We start from the raw sequence: 22,679 nt of genomic DNA on the forward strand, positions 1-22,679 counted from the left end.
TTTGCACTATTTTCTCCACTAATTTAGATAACAAGTTGATAAATAAAAAAGGAAGCACCTTCTCCACATCAACATTCACATAGAATCTAATAACTAACTTTTCTAATAAAATTTCTTTAAAATATATATTAATCTCATATCTTATTTGGTTTAATTATTTTTCACAAAAGAATTAAAAAATCATTTTATCATAAATGTTCACATTTGATAGCCAAAAATATTCAACTATTTTATGTATATGTGAACCATAACCAATAATAATAACAATACCTTTTTTTGAGAATGCTCCCCATAGTGGGTTAGGACTGTTAGATTAGATTTTATATATATATATATATATATATATATATATATATATATAACTTTTCAACTTTTTAGATTAAATTAATGTGTGATCTAATAAAATGTATCATTCAAAAATATAATTTCTCTCGAGTTATTTACATAATTTGTTTTGCTATTCTTCTAAGCATCTATATTAGCAATGTTGTATGTGTGATTGGTCTCCATATTTTAATTCTCTATAACATCGACGTTATATTTGAATATAGTAGAAATGAAAACTATTCAAGTCATTTTGATTCTTATAAATATCTCAGGTAACCAAAATAAACAGAAATGGTTACCATTTTTTATTTTATTAATTTTAAGAAATTTGTTGATTCTCTTATTTAAAAACATTTTTTAATTAAATTTACAAACAATTTTATTATACAAACCACAAGCATCACTCTTCATTCATATTCAATTTGCTTTTCATCTTACTATGCTGAAAAAATAAACTAAACTTTTGACCAGTGAAACTCAAATAATAAAACCCTTGTAACACTTCAAAATTCCCTTATTTATAATTTTATTCTCTCACAAACCCTTGTAACACTTTAAAAGTTCTCTTATTTATAATTTTATTCTCACACATTCTTACAATATTAAAAAAAATATTATTGAGTCTATTTTACACTTCAATTTCCTTTTATTTATAATTTTGTTTTCATTTAAAGTTTTTCATAAGACCTCATTTAGATGTAAAATTGTGTGTGTTTGGTCAGCATACATGGCCCACAAAAAAAAAACCCATTAAAAGCTTAAACTATGAGCCGCCATTGACCAGTACACAAGTGCATCATATCTTGTTATCTACGGCAGTCTTTTTAAGACAAGAGTTGACTAGTCATTTTAGAGGTGAGCAAAACAATAAGCTAGTTCATAAGTTAAGCAACTTATATTTGTATTTGATCTTTAAACATGTATTCAAAATCCACATCAATACAAATTATTCCATGGAAAAAAATGTCATAAGGTATTAAATTTGACTTCGAAATGTTAAATTACAAATAGTTTTTTTATTCGCTGAATGTTTTCCCATCTCAAGCGGTATGTTGCAGACCCACACACATATTTAATTGCTCAAACTAAAATGTTTAAAAATACATTTAAAAAATAAAAAAGAGAGTTTGAGTATTCCATTCCCATAGCTTAACATTTTCACACATTCAATGACTACAAGAAAAACTTTCCAAACACCAATTATTCTGCTTTGTATTATATATAGTTCCAATTTATATCATATATATGTGCGTGCATGCCCGCGCGATATTTCTACAATAAATCTTCATCCACAGATCATTCTCTTTATCTATATTGTGTTTCCAATAGTGTAACTCATGCCAATGTATTTGTAGGATATTGGAAGAAAATATTTTAAATCTATTTATACATACCTTACTCTTGTCAACGCCAACAGCAAAATTATAATTCTTACTAAATTGGATAGTACTGAGATACATACCTTACTTTTGTCAACGCCAACAGCAAAATTATAATTCTTACTAAATTGGATAGTACTGAGATACATTTTAGCAGATAATGCAAGGTTGTTAATGTATGGGCAAAGGATGACAATATCATTGCACCTCTCATCTAAACCAACTATATTTAGCCGATAGGCTATTCTTTGTTAGAATGCCCCCGGAATAATCAAGTCTCACGCTGAAATTTTATTTTCCGGGTCGCCGCTGAATTTCCCAGAAGCGGTGTGTTTGAAAGTGGCAGACGCAGGCGCCATGGCCTTTTCCCACCCCAACCATACCCTTTTCCAGCCCCGATATCTAGCCTATGTCGATGACATTTTCTACATTATTGTGGGCTGCGACATTTTGGCTGTTCTGCGAAGACAATGTGTGCTTTGCATGAATGCCAAGGAAGACATGCTGGTCATAGAAGTGTACATGGCTTTGTGCGACAGGAGTTCTTTCCGCCTGACCAGGTAGTTTTGCACCATGCCTGCCAATTCCATTTCTCTAAAACGCATCAGGGTTTCCTCAATATGCCCATTCTGTCCAAATCCTGTAATCATTGTATTCCACAAAACCAAATTTGGTCTTAGGCATTTCCTGAAAGAGTTTAAAGGACTCATCAACAAACCCATTTTGCGCAAATCCAGCAAGCATGGCATTCTAGGAAACCACATCTTCAGGGCTTTATTAACAAGTCCTCTCTGTGCAAATCCTGTTATCATCGCATTCCATGAGACGACATTTGATTGAGGCATTTCGTTAAATAGTTTTATGGCCTCATCAACATACCCATTCTGCGCAAATCCCACAATCATAGCATTCCAGGACACAATGTCTCGATGAGGCATTCGCTCAAAGAGATCTAGAGCCCCACGAACAAGTCCACAATGCATGTATCCCACTATTAAGGTTGTCCAGGAAATAACATCTGGCTCAGGTATTTCGTTAAACAGTTTCTGTGCTTTCTATACATTTCCATATTTTGCATACATGTCGATGAGTGCATTGGCCACAGAGACATGAGATTGTGGGTTTGGTTGAAAAATGTTATGCATTTGGATTGAGACGCGCGGATTTGAGCCAGAGACGACGACTTCCATGGATGTAGATGATGATGACAACGACGAGGTCACGACTCTGGTGGAATTTTCACCCCCTTCAACCCCCAAATTCTCGCCTATGTCGGAATGGGACATCTCAGATTTTGGAACCCTTATCGTAAGTTTCATGTTCGCTATTTTATTTGAATGGTTATGTTAAGAGTTTCGGTTTAGGTTTTTTTCTTTCTTCCCTGGGGTAAATTTTGATGTCCTTTATTTTTTTGTTGTCAAATTTGGGTTCAAACTTGATGGAACCCTAATTATGGCTCTGTTCTTTCCTGATTCGTTCAATTTGGCAATGTGCAGAGGGCAGCTCTCGGGAATATGTGAAATACGTGCTAAATGAATCATGTGTTGCAGTGCATTACTTACACGGCACAGCTTGTTGAGGCACTTAACAACTGTGATCATAAAATTCCATGAGTAAAACCCATGAAACTCCATTTGTTGAAAATTCATGTCCATGAGATTATTGAGCATTATGTTTTTTTTATTGTTGGGGATGAAAAGAACTATTATTGTTTTGTTTCAACCTAGAAGAACTTATTAGGGTTTTATACATTTCAAGAATTCTATATTTCTTTTCTGGGTGATGGTGCATCTTCTGTATGTTATTTTTTCTTCTACAATTTCAGTCCAGGTTTAATATATTGCGAGATAGTTTTTCTGAGTGTTTATTTTGCTTCAAATTTGAAATGTTGGGAAATCAAGTGGTGTTGTTGCTTACAATTTGAAGCATGTGTTCTTTTTTATCTTGATATTCCTTAAGAGTTACAAGTGAGTGTGTTTTATGCTTGATTTTTCACGAGGTTTAAATTAAGGTGATTCTTTGATGTTTATGTTGTTCATGGTTTACTTTTTTTGGTGTTGGTTTTGTTGAAGGATTTAAATGTGTTGATTTTTGAAAGGGTTGAAATGCATGCATTTTTTAGGTTGACTTTGCCTAGGCTTCAAAATAGATGCTTTCTGGGGGTTGAACTTGCCCAGGGTCTGAAATGGATGCTTTTCAAGGGTCGATTTTGCCTGTGATCTGACATATGTATTTTGGGAATTAGTTTTGCCAAGGGTTTGAAATTTATCCATTTTTGGAGCTGATTTTGCCCAAGGGTTCGAAATGTATGATTTTTGGGGGGTTGATTTCTGCTCAGAGTTCAAAATATATGCTTTTTGGTGTTGATTTGATGTACAGTTTGGAATGTATGATTTGCTTTGTGTGTTTTGTGTTGAATAGGTGCGATCGAGGGGTTTTTGTGCCCTTTGTGCTCTTCCCTTATCACTGTCATAACAAGGGGAAGTTATAGAGTCCACAGTTTTGTTTGAAAATCTGGGCAACATGTCGTCTTCTTTTCAGAAATGGCAGCAAGAAGATGCTCATGATTACTTGCATTCACTTCTTGAGGATTTGGATAATTGTGTTTTGGGGACAGGACATTTTATTCCATGCTCGTTTTTTCAAGGAGGTAGTTTTGTATCTTTTGTGGTTGTCTCAGAAGTCAAGTATGTTGTTTGTCAAAACCCAGTCGTATGAATTTGATTTTTGGACTTGTTTTAGTTCCAAGAGCTGGAGGCTAAAAGGATGGTGACCTTTTATGATAGGTAAAGTGCACATATTGTTGTCACTGCTCGAATGCATTTGAACCATTTATTGATTTGAGCTTGGAGATAGATGAAGCTGATTTCTTGACAAGTGCAGTCCAGTCATTTACCTGTATAGAATCAATTGTTCCTGATTCCAAGTATCGTTGAGACATTGGCCATCAAAATTCACCAATTCTGAAGTAGTTTATAATTTTAGCCAACTGTATGATGTCCTTGTAATTCAACTGAAGCATTTTGCTAACAATGGGCTTTCGGGGGGTTTTGGTGATTAAGTACAGAAAATTGTTGCATATCATCAAGTCTTGGACATGGAGCCCTTTTTCAGCAATCATCAACAAGAAAAAGTAAGTTTGTTTAATTGGATCTGGTAAGCATTTTGCTTTGCCAATATTTGCCTATGTTTGGTTTGACATGATTTGTATATCTTCTGCATTATAGGTTGAGATGAAATATGAGCTTTATTCAGTACTTGTACATGCTGGATTTTTTCTAAATTCCGGTCATATTACTACTTTGTATGCTCTGGCTATGATGATTGGTATGAGATGGATGATTTACAGGTAATTAAACTCCAATGCCTGCAATTTTTCCTATATTGGTTACTGTTATTTGATTCTAAAACAAATTGCTCATTTATATTTCCTTAGGTGATAAGGGCAGCCAAGGAAACTATCATGCATCAACAGGCATAAATTCTCTTTTATTTACAAAAAAGGACCCATTGGTTTCCAGATAATTTGAATTATAAAGTGAAGAATGAATCAAATTTCTTCGGTTCTCCCAACTCTATTCTAGAAGAGGCATTTACAACTGAAGAATTATCTCGTGAGTTGAGTGAGGCTGATGGTAGCGGTACTGATTGTCCAGATGGAATATATTCAAATGTAAATTCTAAAATATTATCCAATGGAACTACAATGAATGGTGATTCTTGACTGAATACTTCTCATTCCAGTTTGAATGTTGACGTGAGGAACTTTGTTTTACTCTCTCATCATATATGTCTAATGTGAGCCCACCAGTCTTAAAGACACTTATGAAGCTTGCCCGACACACATTTCTGGGAAAACCAGAACCTTTGAGAACTTGTTCAGAAGAGAAAGAAACAAATATTGGATAGGATTCTAGGGAGACTAAGTTTTCATGTTTGCCAGTGGATACAAAGAGTACAAAGACTTTGGATATCCAAGTTAGTGGTAAAAAGAGGCTCTCACCAACAATGAGTTACCTGAATAGAAAAATACAAGAGGTGGATGGGGCTTGGAAATGGCAAATTTTGTTATGGTGTTGTATCTTCTGGATGTAGAGGATGAGCTAAGAGTGACAGTCCATCATGAAAAGCGAGAAAATCGATTGTAGCCAATTTTCAAAAAAATGTACTTGAGAAAATTCCTTTCTTAGATAGTGATCCATTCATCTCTGAGCAGAAAGATCGAAGTGATAGCATTTGATAAACTTGGAGGAGATACTTTGTAGTTATTATGTTTTGATCAGCAATCAGCTTTGCCTCACTGAAGGAATATGCTTCTCTAGATCTGTATTTGTTCTTACCTGAATAGGAGGTCAATTAGTTGCCATGAGGTGGCTCTACAACCTTGGTTTTTGGATGCAACTTTAATCTCGAGAGAAGTCAGGGTTTAGAACACAGGGACAAAGTTTGGCATTGCCCAACATGGAACAAACATTAAAAAAGAAAAACTAATCATACCTTTACCCAACTCAATCACTCAACCTAATATGAAGATGATTTAACAAAGAAACCAAAACAAGAAGCCACAGTCAAAGTAGAGTATGTAAAAGCAGCAAAATTGTTAGCATGTGCGAGAGGGTGCTGCTATTTGTCAGAGGATAAATGTAGTCCTAGGGTTTCTTGCTTTGGGTTTTTGTTGTAACTGTGTAACTATATTAATTACTAACTATAATATTCATGTTCAGGCATAATCGTTTTACATTTCCATATGTTTTAATTTGACATGTTTACAACCCCTTGCTGCCCTCTTGCTGCCAGTGGTAACTACTCTTTGGCGTCGTCATCATTTTTATTGCAAACTTAGAAGGGGCATTGGAATAGACCACTACTTTTCATTTCTTACAATTCTCCAGCTCTCAATACACAACCCAAAATATATCTCGCTATTAGCGTAACCATTGCACCTGAATTGGTACAAGTGCTAGTAGTACACTTCTTCAATATGTATATAAAAAGAGTGACAGAAAGGACCAACCATATAAGTCAAAATTTTGAAAATGACCAATTGCCTGGAATGCTCAAAAGAAACTAAAGAAATGGCATCATTCATATACCACAAGTATAATGGATTATCATAATCGGTTTTACGATATTTGAAAATAAATAATTTTATTCATGGACCTTTTGGTTCAAAAAATATTTCAAATCACTTGAGACATTTGTAAAACGCTCATCTCGAGCAATCTTTACAAAATAAGATTTCATAAGAAAATAAATTATATTTTGATTAGCAAAATACAACAATTGCTGCTTATAGATTCAAAAGCAATATAAAAATGATATAAATTGAACGTTTATGTTTTCTTATCGTAAGTTGGAAAAAATGTATGGAACGCCACCAAAAGCTTGTGTGGCTAAAAATCAATACAAACCCAAAAGACTGCAACAAGGATGCAAATGATAGATGAAATGGGATTGGACCATTTAAATTATATTTCCTTTTTCATTCATATTCTTTCCAAGTCAAGGAAAGAATAATAAAATATAGCATTAAATATTCTTTGTTCAGTTTCTTCTCATATTTCCTTGTCACTCTTAACGAGTCAAACATGCAAGTAGAATTGTTAGAAGATGTTGCTCATGATTACTGTAATTAGATTGACAAGAACATTATATCTAATAGAAATCAATCTTTCATAAGAGTCTTTTTTCTGCTCACATCAGTTCGACAAGTCATCTTCATTTTCCATTACATCTTCTGACTCTACAGTTTTGGGAAACAACATTTCTGCATGGAACAAATCTTGAAACATCTGTGACATTCAACAACCAAGAGAGATATTTTCAGTATGCTATACTTCAGGACTTTCACTGCACTCTCTAGAATGATAGAAACATCAATCAAAAAATTTCATAAAATTATCAAACATCATACAAAACCAGAGATGAAAAGAACAAAGCACTAAGAAAGGATAATTACCTTGGATGTTGACATTACAAGTCGCCTGTAACAAAGTGTCTCATCAGGCATGCAACATTGTGCTACTGAACATTGCAAATGCTCCAGATCCTACCAGTGTTTCAGGTTGGATTAGTTCAACTGATATCAGTGTTACAATGGGGACAAAAACTACTATCATACATCCTCTAGTTAAATAATCCCTTGTAACATAAAAGAAACTCCAACACCTCAGAATACTAATCCAATCACCAGAAACTACATTTTTAGCAAAATTTGTAATCTGTACCTCCATAAATTGTTGAACAAATAAAGTGAACCAGAGTAAAGTTGGTTTACTCCTCTCCAATGCATTGATATTGAGAGATGATGTCTCTGGTTCAGGTGTTCCATTAGGAAGCATAAAAAGAGATTCAATGGCTGACATAAGTGCTTCCTTTCCTTGTACTGGATCTGAACATGGTGTTGAAAAATATACAACGAACCTGAGTACAGATAGAAAATGTCATTTTACAAGGGATGTCTTTGTCTTTTACAAAAAATAGCTGGAAAAAAATATTATACAACTAAAACATTTCACCGGATTATTGAATGTGAATCAGAAAACCTTAGAGAGATGATGGAGAAGCCCTAGGAGGTAAGGACCCCTCAGTGAAACATGAATCTGGTCAATATCAATGTTAAAAAGTTACAAACTATGACAGAAAGCCACATCATATTTTGTAGCAAGGCTCTGACCAAAAGAACCATCATCTATCAAAAAAGAACCAATGCAGCATCCCAGAATGGTGATTGGGGAATAACAAGGGCTAAGGCTGCGCTGGAGTATCCTAGGGCAAATAAAAAGCACTGCCCATGAAAAGTCTTTTAACATTCAATGTCGATGAAACTCTATGGCTAGAGGAAAAACTACTTAAGTGTGTCCATCTCTGTTGCCTAAATTGTGTATAAGGGGAAGAAATCCAGCACAGAAAAGGCACATATACACTCTGCCTGTAATGAGACAAGGGGTTTGAATGCTCAGTTAAAAATCAGCAAAGAGGATCAACTCTCATTGATCTATCTTCCTCTCTAAGCAAATAAATTGCACTACAACCAGCACTAATTGCTATCAATACACATAGTGGGCTGGTGTAATCAGCCTGACAACTCTTAAGGGTTTTCAATAAGAATCTGCATTTGATAATGGCATCCTCTACGAAAAAAGAACCATGAGTAATTATCACTATAACAAAAGAAAGAAGATAAAGAACCGCCAAAGTCTCAATGCAAACAGTGATCTGTCCCCCAAATCTGAAGGTAAATAGATCATAGAACACAAATAAAATTTCCCTAATTTCTCCCTCTCTCAGGGGCGGAGACAACAAAGTTTGTCACAGTACAAAGCATTGTGATTAGTCCCTACATGTAATCGATGTAAGGTCACCCTCAACTGGCCAAGGGGAATCATCAACATACGTGATAAATGAGGCTAGATACTAGCACGCATATACAACAATGCCATCTATATGATAAGAAACTCTTAATGTCAAGAAGGGGCTGACTGGCTGCAAAGAATTTCAATGACCTGAATGTATTGTTGATAAATATACACCCTAATGAATATATTGATGAACCTACTGCATAAAGGGCATCAAAGGAGTATTTAAATGAAGTAAATCAATAGGAATGTCGATATATTTGAGGAGAATGGACTTGATATACCAGCAACTTTGATGTCATACTCACATCATGATGCTCAATCACCCAAGAATTTTATCTTTGGATGTAAAATGTGAATCTTAAGTTGCCATCAAGGTGAAGTTGTTAGACTAGGTGTGCCATTCACCTCGCAAGTCCTAACTCTTGTAAATTGTAACTCAATCATGTAGACAATAGATAATGTATGATCTCCAAACATGTTGCAATGGGCAAAATGGGATGCCCATATGTGGGTGGGGTCATTATTTATTTATTGTATTCTTTAGTATACTTGGGATCATTGTTGGACTACTCGCGACTCGGCTCGACTCGCCAAGCCCTTGGGAAAAAACTCGGAAAAACTCGGCGAAAAAACTCGGCAACTTAAAAACACGCTTAAATTTAATTAAAAATGCAATTTTTTTGCAAAATTTAAGGAGAAGATACATCCAATGAGTCAATAAATGATAACACAAAAGAAACAAGCTGATTCTAGATATATTTAAATGCAAAGTGTCTACAAAATCGCATCCTCGTGAGGAATGTTGATGGCTGGAACCCTGGAAGCAAAATAGTAAATAGTTTTTGTAAAACCAAAAGTTAATACATCATTACAAATTACAATTACAACTTCCTCTTCCCAGCTCTAGCAAAAACTAGGGGAGAGGTAAAACTAAAGGGTCTAGTCCTAGAAGTCTGCAGTGGGCGTGATTGTGCCTCCTCGCTCGGTATGGCTGGCTCATCCTCCATCCTGGATGAAGCTATGTCTCCACCTACTTGTGGCACTGGCAATGACTCCTCATCCTCTTCCTCCTCAATGTCATCCAGCATGAAACCAAATCCACCCCCCTCCTCCTCCATAGCCTGCCTCTCCAAATCAGTGATGTCATCCTCGGAAAACAATGGAGGTTGCTCTTGTGATGTCCAATCACTGTAAGGATCTATATCATCCAAGTCAAGTGGACCACCTGCTACTTCCTCTACCTTCCTTACGCGCAATTGAATATTATATTGCACAAAAACAAGGTCATTGAGGCGTTTTTGAGCTAACTTGCTCCTCTTCTTCATGTCAATGGCTTCAAACAAGCTCTAATTGCGCTCACAACTGGATGAACTACAAGGTTGACATAAGATTTTGAGGGCAAATTTTTTGAGATTTGGGGTATTTCCACCCCAACTTTGCCACCAAGCATCTGCAAATTAAAATTAGGTTGAGAGTAGCCTCATTGGGGTCTGAGGGTGAGAAAAAGAGGGGTAGAGAGATAGGTCTAGATCTTGGGGGACAGAGGACAAAGTGAGATGGAGTGTGGTAGAGAGAGGGATAGAGGAAGAGTGATAGGGAGATAGATAGGTCTAAAATTCGAGGCAGATAAAGTGAGTGAGATAGAGAGAGCGAGAGAATGTTGATAGGAGCATAATGATTACTGAAAATTGACTGTCTGAAAAATTAAAAGATCTTCTAAAACCTAGAATTTGCATTATAGCTCCTAGAGATTTGAAACCACTCTCAAACATCCTGCCAATATATACATGAAATATAACTTAAAGTATACCACTTATACTTAAATGTTATACTCGTGTATATATTCTAATGAAGAGAATGAAACTAGCCTGAAAAAACAAAAATATATAATTTTTTGACATGTTTGGGCCTCATTTTTTAGTATAGCCGAGTTTTTATAGAAACTTCGGCGATTACTCGACGAGTTTTTGCTGCGAGTTAAAGTGGTAAAAACTCGCAGAGCTCAAAAACTTGGCGAGTTTCGAGTGTTCCATCTATGCTTGGAATATTGTGTAAGAAAACATTGAATATAAAGGCTACATTGAAAAGGTCAAAATTGGGAGTTGCAAAACACTTTCCTATTTGGCGGACATGGCAAATGTTAAAAATTTCAATCACAGAGTATAATTGCTTAAGGCTGGAATGACATTGAATTATACACACACAAAACATTGAAATTAAAAATAGCAGAAATGATGAACACAAGACAAATATTTTAGACTTGTGATATGCTTTGCATTCCTTCACAAGCTTACAAGCAACCTCTACAACTAGTTCTTCAGTTGCACGGAAATATTACACTGCTCTGAGTTATTGAACTTCTATCTTTATACTATTCAGCTAAATATGTAATCTTCCAAAACAGAAATCCTATCTTACACAAAAGATGACTTGGAAGATAAAACTAAATCATTAGTGATTGATTATTTACTGTCATTAGACTTAATCGACTAAATAAAAGACACTCACTTTAATCACTAAAGTGAATTACAAAATAGAACTAACTCGAACTACTTACACATTCACACTAAACCTATGCAAAAGTTCCAAACTGAGCTAAAAACTTAATAACAAAAACATTGAATAAACTCATGGAGCGCCAAACATTAGAATCTTAGTCAATTTGACTCTTATGACTGAATCTATGACATGTAAGATGGGAGCATGAGGTGTAAGACAAGTTACATGTTATTCCATGATGGTTGACCAATGACCACATGGGCATTGGATTTGGGATACCACTTGATGGTTTTTGTTTTCAGTTTTCCTATATATTAAGGGCATGGAGTAGAGGATTATAAGGTCACTTGCAGATACTCTCGATATATTTTACTAAAATTAGAGAAATGCACAAATTGTATCATTGTATTACAATGTTTGAAATAACACAAGCTTGGGTTTGGGGTGGAATATTTTCCCTTAAGGGTTTCTCCATGTATAGCTGGTGTTTATGGTTTGCATTTTATGAGTTTGTTGATTTGTTATATTTCTTTCCCATCGTTTCATTTATTGAAAGGCTTATTGGATTAGTCACATCATAATGAGATTAAATTTCTATTGTTCAATATTTTTGTCATGTCGTATATCCTACTTTTTTGGTAGCAAACTCTATATGGATGATCTACATGCATTTAGGGCAAAATATAAATTTGAGAGATTTTCAAACTTCTCAATACATGTCTAAGAATAAGACCCTAAATAAGATCCCCAAACCTCAAATCCACAAAGAAATGTAGACTTAGAAACTAAATTGGAGAGAAGCATATTAGAAGGGACACCCTTGAAATGTAATTGAAACAAAAGTAAGATGGAAGCTTCAGACGGAAAGATGGTATAGTAATTGAACTCCAAAAGCTGTTATATTCACATTCAATTTGTTGTAGAAAATGAAACCTAAAAGGGCAATTTGATGTGTTGATAATCATGATCTTAGTTGCGAACTGGCGAAGCTCATAAAAATGAGCAAGGTCAACAAGTTGGCTATGTAAGAAAGAGGGGAGTACAGCATCATTTGTAAAAATCTATTTAATGATCAGAAAATGAAGTAGCACACAACAATTGTCAATGTGAGTATCCTTCCAAGAGAAACCCTCAAGCTCATTAATGTAATTATTAAAAAGGGCTGGGAAAAAGATACCTCCAATTGTCACTTGAGCAAAGTTAGAGAGAGGATTGGTGGTCTAGAATTAGAAAAAAAAAACTCAAATAAATACTCAATAAGAAATTAATGAAAGGGTTTGGAATACCAATAATAAGCAGCCATTGAAGTAATCTTTGAAGAACACTAATGAGCCTCTTTATACTACCCATAGTGTAAAAATGTGGTCAATGGTCTAAAAGTTTTCCCTTAAAATTGCTTGTCCCTTGACTGTATGATTACCACTTTCCAAATACTCTAAAAGCTTCATGTAACGCTTCAAAAAAGTTGCCCTAAGGGTTTAGGGCAAGTGGTATGGAATAATTAATTTCATACCACAAATGCAACTTCCATTCTCACAAACAAGCACCTTGTAGTGACCTTTGAGACACCTTGAGTTTAGAGGATAAACTTATGGTAATGCACTTACTTGTAGTGGCCTTCTCTTAGTCACTTGTATGCATATTGGTTAAATAGCCTTCTCTTAGTCACTTGTATGCATATTGGTTATATGTATTTATATCAAATTTGCAGGCTCAAAGTAACACAATAGAGGATCCTCATACAAAGGACAGATTCACAATACTGTGCTATGAGAAATATGCAAAAACAATTAAGATCAAAAAAGTTAATAAGATAAATATACAAACATAAGAGTGCCATGCAGGTAGATGGCCAAGTTCATATTCATCAGCTAAACATCCTCAACCCTTTCTAATGGCCCTAGTCCATTTTACAAATTGCGCAATTGATAACTTTGTCTCCATTAATAAATATTCATTTTCATCTAATTTCCATTAGATTTAAGCTCACAAATCTAACTATAGTGAGTGTTGTTATAGCCTAGCATGGAGTAGAAACATCAATAAATAGTAAATTTAAAACCTTGGACATAAGTAACACTTGTACTTAAAAAGTAGGAATTGTGGAAAGAGAAGGCAAGAGAAAGTAATTTGTGGGATTGGAGAATCAGAGACCAAAATCAGGTGAAGATATGTGAAATTGTTTAGTTCAGACAAAACACTCAGAATCAAACATGAGAAAATAAAATTTTAACACTTCTAGGCCAGCAGAATGATTCTCAATAATTTTGTTAATTTAAATGTTCATTTGAGATCAGGAATATGTCGATTCTACCAAATTGTTTTAGATCTATGGTTTATGATGCACACATAAAACTTTGGTTGTGTTATAACCTAATCAACTTTTAATGTGTTTCTTAATGTTAACTTTATGAGCCTTGTATGTCTCCATTTACAAGGAGAGAACGTCACTTTTTCCAACATGTAATGACTTCAACCAATAATTAGATTAACAGATTTGGATTACGGACTTACATTCCTTCTGGGCATGCTGATGTATTGCTGCCCAACTGAAGTGCTCGGATTGTTGTTCTCTGATTTCCAATTATAGCTGTAAACCCAGAAACATGAGGTGTCCTATCATCAGTGATACTATATCTCAAGAATGTGCAAGCAATTAAACATATAGCAGTTGTGTCCAAGTTAAATAAATTCAACTCCCTGCAGAAAAGTATCTTTCAAAAAGTAAAATATCCCTGCAGTTACATGCGTATTTAAAGAAAAGATCCCTGCAGTCAAAAGTTTAAACAAAAGTGCACAGAGTACATAATATGACTTTACCCTAAACAGGTAAAACAATTAGGAGTTAGGATATATGCACAAAGCTATAAACCAAGTGATAAAAGAAAGTAAGACTGGATGCTTTTAAAGTTTCAAAAGGGGAGGAAGTAGATATGAAGGAAGGTGGAATACTGGATTATGAAAAGTGGAGACTGAAAGCAAAAAGAGAGAAAAGAGGATTCATAGCAATGGATTTTACAAAAGAACATAAACCACATGAATTGCGGTGTCTCTGGTAAGAGAAACAGTAAATTTGTCCTGAGACTGTTACTTCAACCAGCTTTTAAATGAGCAGTAGCATATATCAATATACAATTTTAAGGAAGCCAAATAAGAACATTAGAAGAATCTTAAATGTTTGAAAAGAAAAATAAATGAAAATAGCTAATGAAATTTCAATATAGTGGGATAAATGAATTTAGTTGTCCATGACCATGGAAATAGTAAGATTTGAAATCAATATCCTCACTTCCAGTCCAATTTACATCTACAGGAAGAATGATAAATTTTTGGCTTCATTTAATCAAACTAAAAGCAAAGTAATTGACAATGAACAAAATTTAGGGCTGTAGAAAAGCTATGAAAGTGCCATAAAATCAACTAAAAGAGAAATAACACTTTTGGTATGGAACAGAGACATACAAGGGTAGATAAGATAATACTTACATCTAGGTGGGAAGGCCACCAATACCGTTGACAGATCTGGCTTTAGAGACTGATTTGTGATGCATATGCATCTTGCTACTTTCCAAGATACCTTAGAAGGAGAATGGATGATTGGATGTAGCAGCTGTTCTGTCCTCCCAGAGTTATTCTTTATGAGTTCCATAGATGCATCTAATGATGCAGATGATTTTATGTCATCTGATTCAGTTTCGTTGAGTTTCAACTCAGCCAGGGATGAGGACAATCCAGATGGTAAGGCAGCAGAGAAGTTGATAACAAGTTTATGACTGAACAAATATTGACCAGATGCTATCTTTATTCCCTTGTAGACTCGACTTTCCTGTACAAAATACTTAAAAGGCATTTCAGTGAAACACAAGAAAATGATGAAAAACATAAACAGAAAAAAATACTTCATTTCTTTTTTGGCTGAGAGTTTCTAATAGAACGAAACACCCAATTTTTAGAAATATAGCCACAAAATGTAAAAATATAGTTTTGTCAACTATCTCTACCTCTAAACTTATAAACTATGATTCCCTGGTACAGATAGGACGGATGCAAATGTATACTATACAAGCCTTAAAGGACTACGATCTTTTGCCAACATCTTCTCTAGCCGAGACAAACATGTTGAAACAAAAACTAACCTTACAAATGCTAGGAAACAATAGAATGTAGAGAACATCATTTAAGCAATTTTCATGGAACTGTAATCATACCTTACTGATAAGCAAACCAGTCACTGCCATGCGAAGCACCTGCAAAAAAAGATCTTATGAGAGATTGTTATCCAATACTTTGAAGCTAGGGAAGTGTTAATAAATATCCAGAGAACAAGAATCAACAGTTACAATTAGTAGACTTAAAAAAAAATGAAACTAAACACCTTACAAGATACAGTAATAGCTCACCAAATATTCTGCATGGGCTAACCCATTGCAAGTAAATGCAAAAAAATAACGAAGCAGAGAATCATAAGTGAATGCATAAAAAAGCAAACCCGAAGGAGATGAAGTATCAAACACTGATGCAAATTGCATATTTTATATAGAATTCATTATTGTAGCATTTATTTTAGATGTGTACAGGTAAATGAATGGAGAACCCTATTTGAATCTATTGTCTTGCATCAATAGTAAACTCTCTATTTCCTATACAATAGACCACGTATCACTGACTATTACAACATTAGAAGCATCATCTCCGATGTATTTAATTCTTCTTCAAAGTTTAATGTTCATGAAAGAGTGATTTTCTCTGGACAAATAAGATATGTATTCCTGATTCTTGATGAGTCCCTTTTTATATTTGGAGCAAAAAAGCATTAACTGTGTGCATTTAACTCTTAATTTAGAGACATCTTCAACTTGAGGAAAATATAAAACAGATCCAAGTATTCATCTTCAATAATATAACCATTGGTCAACAACAAAATTGAACTTTAAGAAAAATTCACTTACTGTCTTGCCAACAAGCTGGGGCAAGGAAGAGCTCACAATACATATACATTGCTCAATATTCTGTATATAGACATCGTTCAATATTATGTAAAGGGTCCTCACAAAAATTATTTTTGAAAAGGTTATTAAGGATAAAAGAGTCCAGGCGGTCACCAGGATCAACAGGTTTTGTGTTTGACCTAAATTGTAATTGTCATCCTAAAAGGATTTAACATAGAATAAAGAAACTGATATTATGTATCTGTATATATTCTTTATTCTGTAACCGTAGACATTTAATTAGGGAAGATTGGATCCTTGCCATCAAATTCATTTGAATGCCATTCACAGTTTTGGTAACATAAAGAATTTGTTCTGCAAATGTACCCAGCGCTCTAAAGAAATATATTATGTGCAGGTGATACATAAAAATAACTAATAAGTTACAATGTACTTAAGATTATGCCTCCAAGCCTCTCAGATGTTTAAACTTTATTATTAATACAGGTGCTGGCAGGTGCTGGCCTATCCAGCTATTTACTTATTAAAAAAAAAAGATTATGCCTCCAAGATCAATCTGGCAATCATGTACATCGGCAAGTCAAGTAAAAAAAGCAGTGTTTTGTAGAATATTAAGGTCTTTTTCATACAGTTTAGTTGAATAGACAAATGACTTCTTAATAAATTTCCCTTCAACTTTTACAGGAAATTTGCAAATATCTGTGCCTGCTCCCAAATAACCACTCAACCTGCACCGCTAGGTGAATTATCTTGGTGAGGCAAGCAGTGGAACAATTTAAATGCCTTGTAGCTAGTGTGTTCCAGTCTATTTTCAATCTAATCAAGCTCAACAGGAACCATACAACACAAAAGTTTTAATACATGCTCAATAGACAGTGCTTATTGTCCCACCATATTCAAAAACTAGGGCACAGTTACTCAGCTAGCCATCGATTGAAGACCAAGATAAAGGCAAAAGATCAAGCCCAGAATTTGTTCTTCCAACCTGCTTGGAGAAGTAATAACATCCATGATGCAGAGTTGTAAGTTTGCAATAAGGAATCAACTAATACTCCTCATTTCATATCTTTCCAGCTAAACAGGCCTAACGTGAATGTTACGTGATTAGATTATGTGATCTAAAAACTAGTGCCTTTGGCACAAACATTAACGAATTACCAAACTGATGAATAGATTATGTGATCTTCATAAAACATTGTTGATCAAGATCCAAACTGATGAATATTTTATAGGAATTTAAATGTGTCAAGACATCATTAAACCAAAGAACTACCTATAATTCTCAAACGGATGGACAAACAAAGGCTGTGAACAAGCGTTTAGAAGGCTACTCCAGAAATAACATTGCATATCATCAAAATTATTTTATCTTAATGCTAGGGAGATCCGTGGGAAAACACTATAATAAAGATATAGATGTGTTGTAACTTGTATGTGTTCAGAATTAAATGGAGAAAAGGATTTAGACAAAGCAAACAATAGAACTAGAACGGACAGTTTTATTAATTTGTGCATTCTATGCACAGCATACTCTCAAGGAATTTGTATGGTAGCATATCCTCTCCTATGTATCCTATATCTACCTCTAACTAATTTTATAGATATGTAATTATAAATTTCAAAACCATGGATGAAAGATTCTTTACGGAAGTTGAATAGTTGCAACAGTTAAACTCCCATGTGTGACTTGTGAAACAGGTACAAAAGTTGTACTAAATTGTTACTTGTGCAAACTCAAGTGTGTGCAGTGGTCTAAGAAGTTGTGCAAGGTTCCACATCGAGTTCTAGATTGTATGCCCTATGTGCAGTAATGTGCATAGGTATAGATGTGGCACAAAACTAGGACAGAGCTGTCTTTGAAGTTGTGCGGCATGATCATTGGCATTATGAAAGTGGCACACAATGCAAAGGGCTAGACAAGGGCTATAGCATGTGTTTTGGGCTGTGCAGCATGGTTCCTAGCATTGTGCTAGTTGAAAATGAAACAACGATATGCACACAATTGTGCAACATGGTTCTTTGCACTACATAAGCTGTGGATGAAGCAAGGAGTTGTACACGGAGTTGTACACTGTTGAAAAAAAAAAACCAAGGCTTGTGCACAAGCCCACATGCTGCAATGTGTATGATTTGACCCTTCTTGAAGAGAAAACATCTCAATTGCATCGTAACATTTGTGCAATCCAGTCAGAAGTTTGTGCAAAATGTTTAAAGAATGGAATCACTTCAAAAATCCAATATTGCTTACCACCCACTAATATAGTGATGCTCCAAAGATCGGTTGAGTACACACCTTACCATGAATAGATGCCTTTATATCACAAGAATCAATTGGCACCATGTCACAAACTAGAAGGATGAATAACATATGAGAAGTAGCATTGATGAGTGATAAGTATACCTTTGGCACTGCAAGAACTAACCCATCCCAAACTATAGGATTGTGTAGAGGCATAGCTGGCAAATTCAAGCAGTGGCTTCAGAAATGAGATTCTTCATGTTACCACCATCAACTAGAAAACTTAATGGACCCGTTGAACCCACACCTGCAAATGGAATAGGTCTTCTACTGCAGCATCTAGCATGATTGTTGTTGCTATTGTACTGAGACAAACAGCATCAGGTGTAATGTCCCCTTTTATAAAAAGCCCTAGTTTGCCCTAGATTACAATTCTCAGCCAATAAGGGAGGGTTAGAAGGAAGTACCTTTATCTTCTTAAAGGGAAGACCTGCAACAACTTAGAAAACAACCTTCAGTCGTAACACATAAAGTAAATAACATTTACAAATTAAACTATAAATGTAGAGATCATGAACACAAATCACAACTTGCTATTTGATTGTAGGATTCTCTAAGCTAATTAAAGCAACCCATAATCATAGTAAACTAGGATGGGTAACTTGATAGGGTGTCTTTACAACCGTTCCCCCTCAATCAAGCCACCTTCTCCCACTCACATGATTCCATCCATCACCATGGTAGAGAGGATAAGGATTTACCCCAGTAAGGTACCCTAAGTCTAACCCTCCTAAGCCCAAAGGCAGAGCATCTTCACCCCCCTTTGGCCTCATGTGGACCCTACCATACATATGAAGTGGCGTGCTTATGGGTGACCCCAACACCGTTCCCCCTATTGTAGACCCTTCTCCCTCTATCATGGCTGATAGTACTTAGTTATATCCATCATTCCACAGGGATTGGGGACATTTCCTCGGGGCGACAGGGGAACGTGTTTCGGACGGGGGTACTTGGGGCCTATGTTTGGAGACGCCAGGGGGATGGCAAGGGGACAGCGGGGGAGCAGTGCTGACATAATACATATAGTACTTGAAAAATTAGTTTAAAAAATATGTATATGTAACACTGTATAAGGAATAAGTATACACGTTGCAATGATTGCAATGAACTTTGAACAATAAGTTTAAATAGAAACTAGAAAGATCGTGTTGGAGTATTTTTTCAGGATCTAACCCTAAAGATAGTAAAAGCTCTAATTAACTTACCCCTATCATTTCAGATCAAGGTATAGAAATAATAGCATAAATCTATTTCAATTATGTCATCATGAAAAACATCTTTATACGTGTAATGACCACTCTAGACGATCTTTTATTTTTTAACAAGCATAAGAACCATGCAAACTGAAACAATGCTTATCTCTGCTATTAAGTACTGATAACGATTACAAGCAAATACAAATGTTGGTACAGGGCAGCACATTGAAAAGACACTTTATAAATTGCCCAAATTGCATGAAACTAGTGTAGAGGAGGGGATTTGTCACCTCCAAGATGATGAATCTCAAAGGACAAATCGATCCGCCACTACCTCAATCAAATTGGCGCTAAGGTGAGCCAGGGGATAAAAGTGAAAAGCTAAGCTAATAAACTGCAAACGAGACTCCCAAACGACTCTGTTGAATCTCTGTCCTCGGGACGACTGCATGGAGCTAGGACACCAGCGTGACGCGTTATCATCCAGTACGGATAGAACACAAAAACCGTACGAGGGTTGCAAATACAATTATAATATTAAATGAACGTAGAAAAACAACAAGATAGACTAATAATGCAGAATGAGAAATATTAGAATGACTTGAAAAGAAGGAAAAGAAGGAAGCTCACAACCGGTCCACGATATGAAGCCTCCAACTTATAAACCTGCACACAAGCAAGAAGGAAAATGTTGGGGGTTGTGTTTTGGAGTCTGCCTCAGTCAGACCCCCGTTTTGGTGTTTCCACCTCCACGGACAACCCAAATAGATTGATAGAATAAAAGATAAATGCTAGAATGATAAAATGATAAAATAGATAGGGGATGTGATAAATCCCAAGATGCCCAAAGATAGGGTAGAAAGATAGATATTACTGAAGTCCCTTGAGAAAGCCAAGGGAGTTGCAAGAGATATTATGAGAGCTTGAGAGAGCTTGAAAGTGTTCTAGCAAACTAGATACTGCTATAGCAAGCGAGTGAGAGAGCAAGAGCAAGTTGTGAGAGCTGAGAGAGAGCGCTTGGAGAAGCTAGAGAGGTTGAATAACCAAGAGAGCCAAGAGAAATTGCTTGGAGAAGCTAGAGAGCTTGAATGAGGAGAGAAGATAGATTTAAAATGAGAGAAGAGGAGGGAAAGAGAGGGTCGTGAGCAGTTTAGAAGATCCTGAGTTGTTTCCACTGACATGCGACAAGTGCAAAGGCGCACTCAGAACCGACATTCGAATGTTGAGATGTCACGGGACTAATACGCGGCGCACGAACGTCTGCACGACGCGCTAGTGTCCAAATGAATCACGCTCAGAAACGATAGGATACAAGGGAGACATGCGGCTAACATGAAACAGAAGCCGAGGATAGCTGTTGAAAGGGGGTCTTGAGCATCCTGAGAGGGAAAAGGCTGATGCAAGGGCTGAAGTTAGCCTGCTCAAGTGCTGGGGGAATGGACACCAAAGTGGTTACAAAAGATGTAGGTCATATTACAAAGGGGTATGCAATTTTCGACACTACAACTAGCATCCAATAGAAAACAATAAAGGAAAATACCTTGAAAAGGCAGCTGAAATGATCACTATAGGTAGGGAACACACAATTTGATTTAAATTAGTCTATACAACAATGCAGATCTGATACAACTGGAAAACATGTTGCAGGTCTGATACAACTGGAAAATATGTTGCAGATCTGAAACATCACCATTGTAGGTCCAAACAACCCCTTAAAGCCTCCTAAAACTCACCCTATGCAACTATGTTTGCCCCCAAACAATGCCAAACAGCCTAAGATAGACTCAACCACAACAATCAGTCTAAAAAAATTGCAAATCAGTTTGCAGGTCCCCTCCATGGTTGAGGGACGTCTAGGAGTCTCGGGGACGTCACAGAGTCCCCTTTGGTGTTTCTAACACAACAAACTTTTGAGAAACATCCCCCTAGTGAGGAAATGTCTCAAAGATGGGGGAGGAAACTTGGTGGTGGTGGAGGAACGGCGGAGGGACGTTCCCCAAGAATCCTCACGTCTCAAGGATGTCCCCATCTCAGAAACATCTACATTTTCAGGGGGAAGCATCCCCATGAAATTTATTACAGCATGTATGAGTATGCAGACCTATCAACTACACATGGAACAGTACTACCAATTATTCATATGCAGAAGTTAACATTATAAATGCAGAATACCATCGATCATTCAAATATAAAGTTATTATTATTGCAAAATATCATCGGTCATTCATATGTAGAAATTAACATTATCATTGCAGAAAAACACAGGTGCTGATATACAAAGCAGTTATGTGTGTGTGTGTGTGTGTGTGTGTGTGGGTACAAGAACTCATACAAGAATGATATTTTCTGAGTATTAATATGTGAGCATGAGCCCAATCCAAAGGGGTCTCTTTTATGCTGTTTCCTAATGTTTACCTCCTAGCATATTCTCTCTTCCAAACTTGGCAGCTATTTATTCCCCTCCACCCATAGTGGAAGGCCACAAACAACAGCCGCACTTCCTCTATTTTTATCACTTATTGGCAGCAATCATTATTGGTTGTGCCTGTAACTTAATAACAGTTCTGATCTGATCTGATCGATGGTGATCTCCCTAGATGCTTTTGTTTCCTTTCCTGTATATCTTTCAATGTGAGGGAAAGGTCACACCTCTTTATCATGTATGCCCT

At 35.8% G+C, this 22,679-nt stretch overlaps 1 protein-coding gene and 1 long non-coding RNA gene across 3 annotated transcripts in view; one reads left to right on the forward strand and one right to left on the reverse strand.

Moving 5' to 3' along the window:
- The first annotated feature begins 3,480 nt into the window (after positions 1 to 3,480).
- Positions 3,481 to 5,872, forward strand: LOC131078885 (uncharacterized). Its single transcript, XR_009113868.2, has 3 exons — positions 3,481 to 4,839; positions 4,934 to 5,055; positions 5,143 to 5,872. It is a non-coding gene; the product is annotated as an uncharacterized LOC131078885 (long non-coding RNA).
- Positions 5,873 to 7,160: 1,288 nt separating this feature from the next.
- LOC131078819 (rab escort protein 1) overlaps positions 7,161 to 22,679 on the reverse strand; it is a 31,213-nt gene continuing 15,694 nt past the window's right edge. For both annotated transcript variants that reach the window (XM_058016595.1, XM_058016596.1), the window contains exons 5-10: positions 15,775 to 15,813; positions 15,053 to 15,392; positions 14,081 to 14,156; positions 7,934 to 8,129; positions 7,666 to 7,755; positions 7,161 to 7,498 (exon numbers count right to left, since the gene is read on the reverse strand). In XM_058016595.1, the coding sequence (XP_057872578.1) occupies positions 7,406 to 7,498; positions 7,666 to 7,755; positions 7,934 to 8,129; positions 14,081 to 14,156; positions 15,053 to 15,392; positions 15,775 to 15,813 (834 nt within the window). In that variant the 3' untranslated portion in view covers positions 7,161 to 7,405. The remainder of the gene's footprint in view (positions 7,499 to 7,665; positions 7,756 to 7,933; positions 8,130 to 14,080; positions 14,157 to 15,052; positions 15,393 to 15,774; positions 15,814 to 22,679) is intronic.

Source organism: Cryptomeria japonica, chromosome 2, assembly GCF_030272615.1.
Source record: "Cryptomeria japonica chromosome 2, Sugi_1.0, whole genome shotgun sequence".
NCBI lineage: Eukaryota > Viridiplantae > Streptophyta > Pinopsida > Cupressales > Cupressaceae > Cryptomeria > Cryptomeria japonica.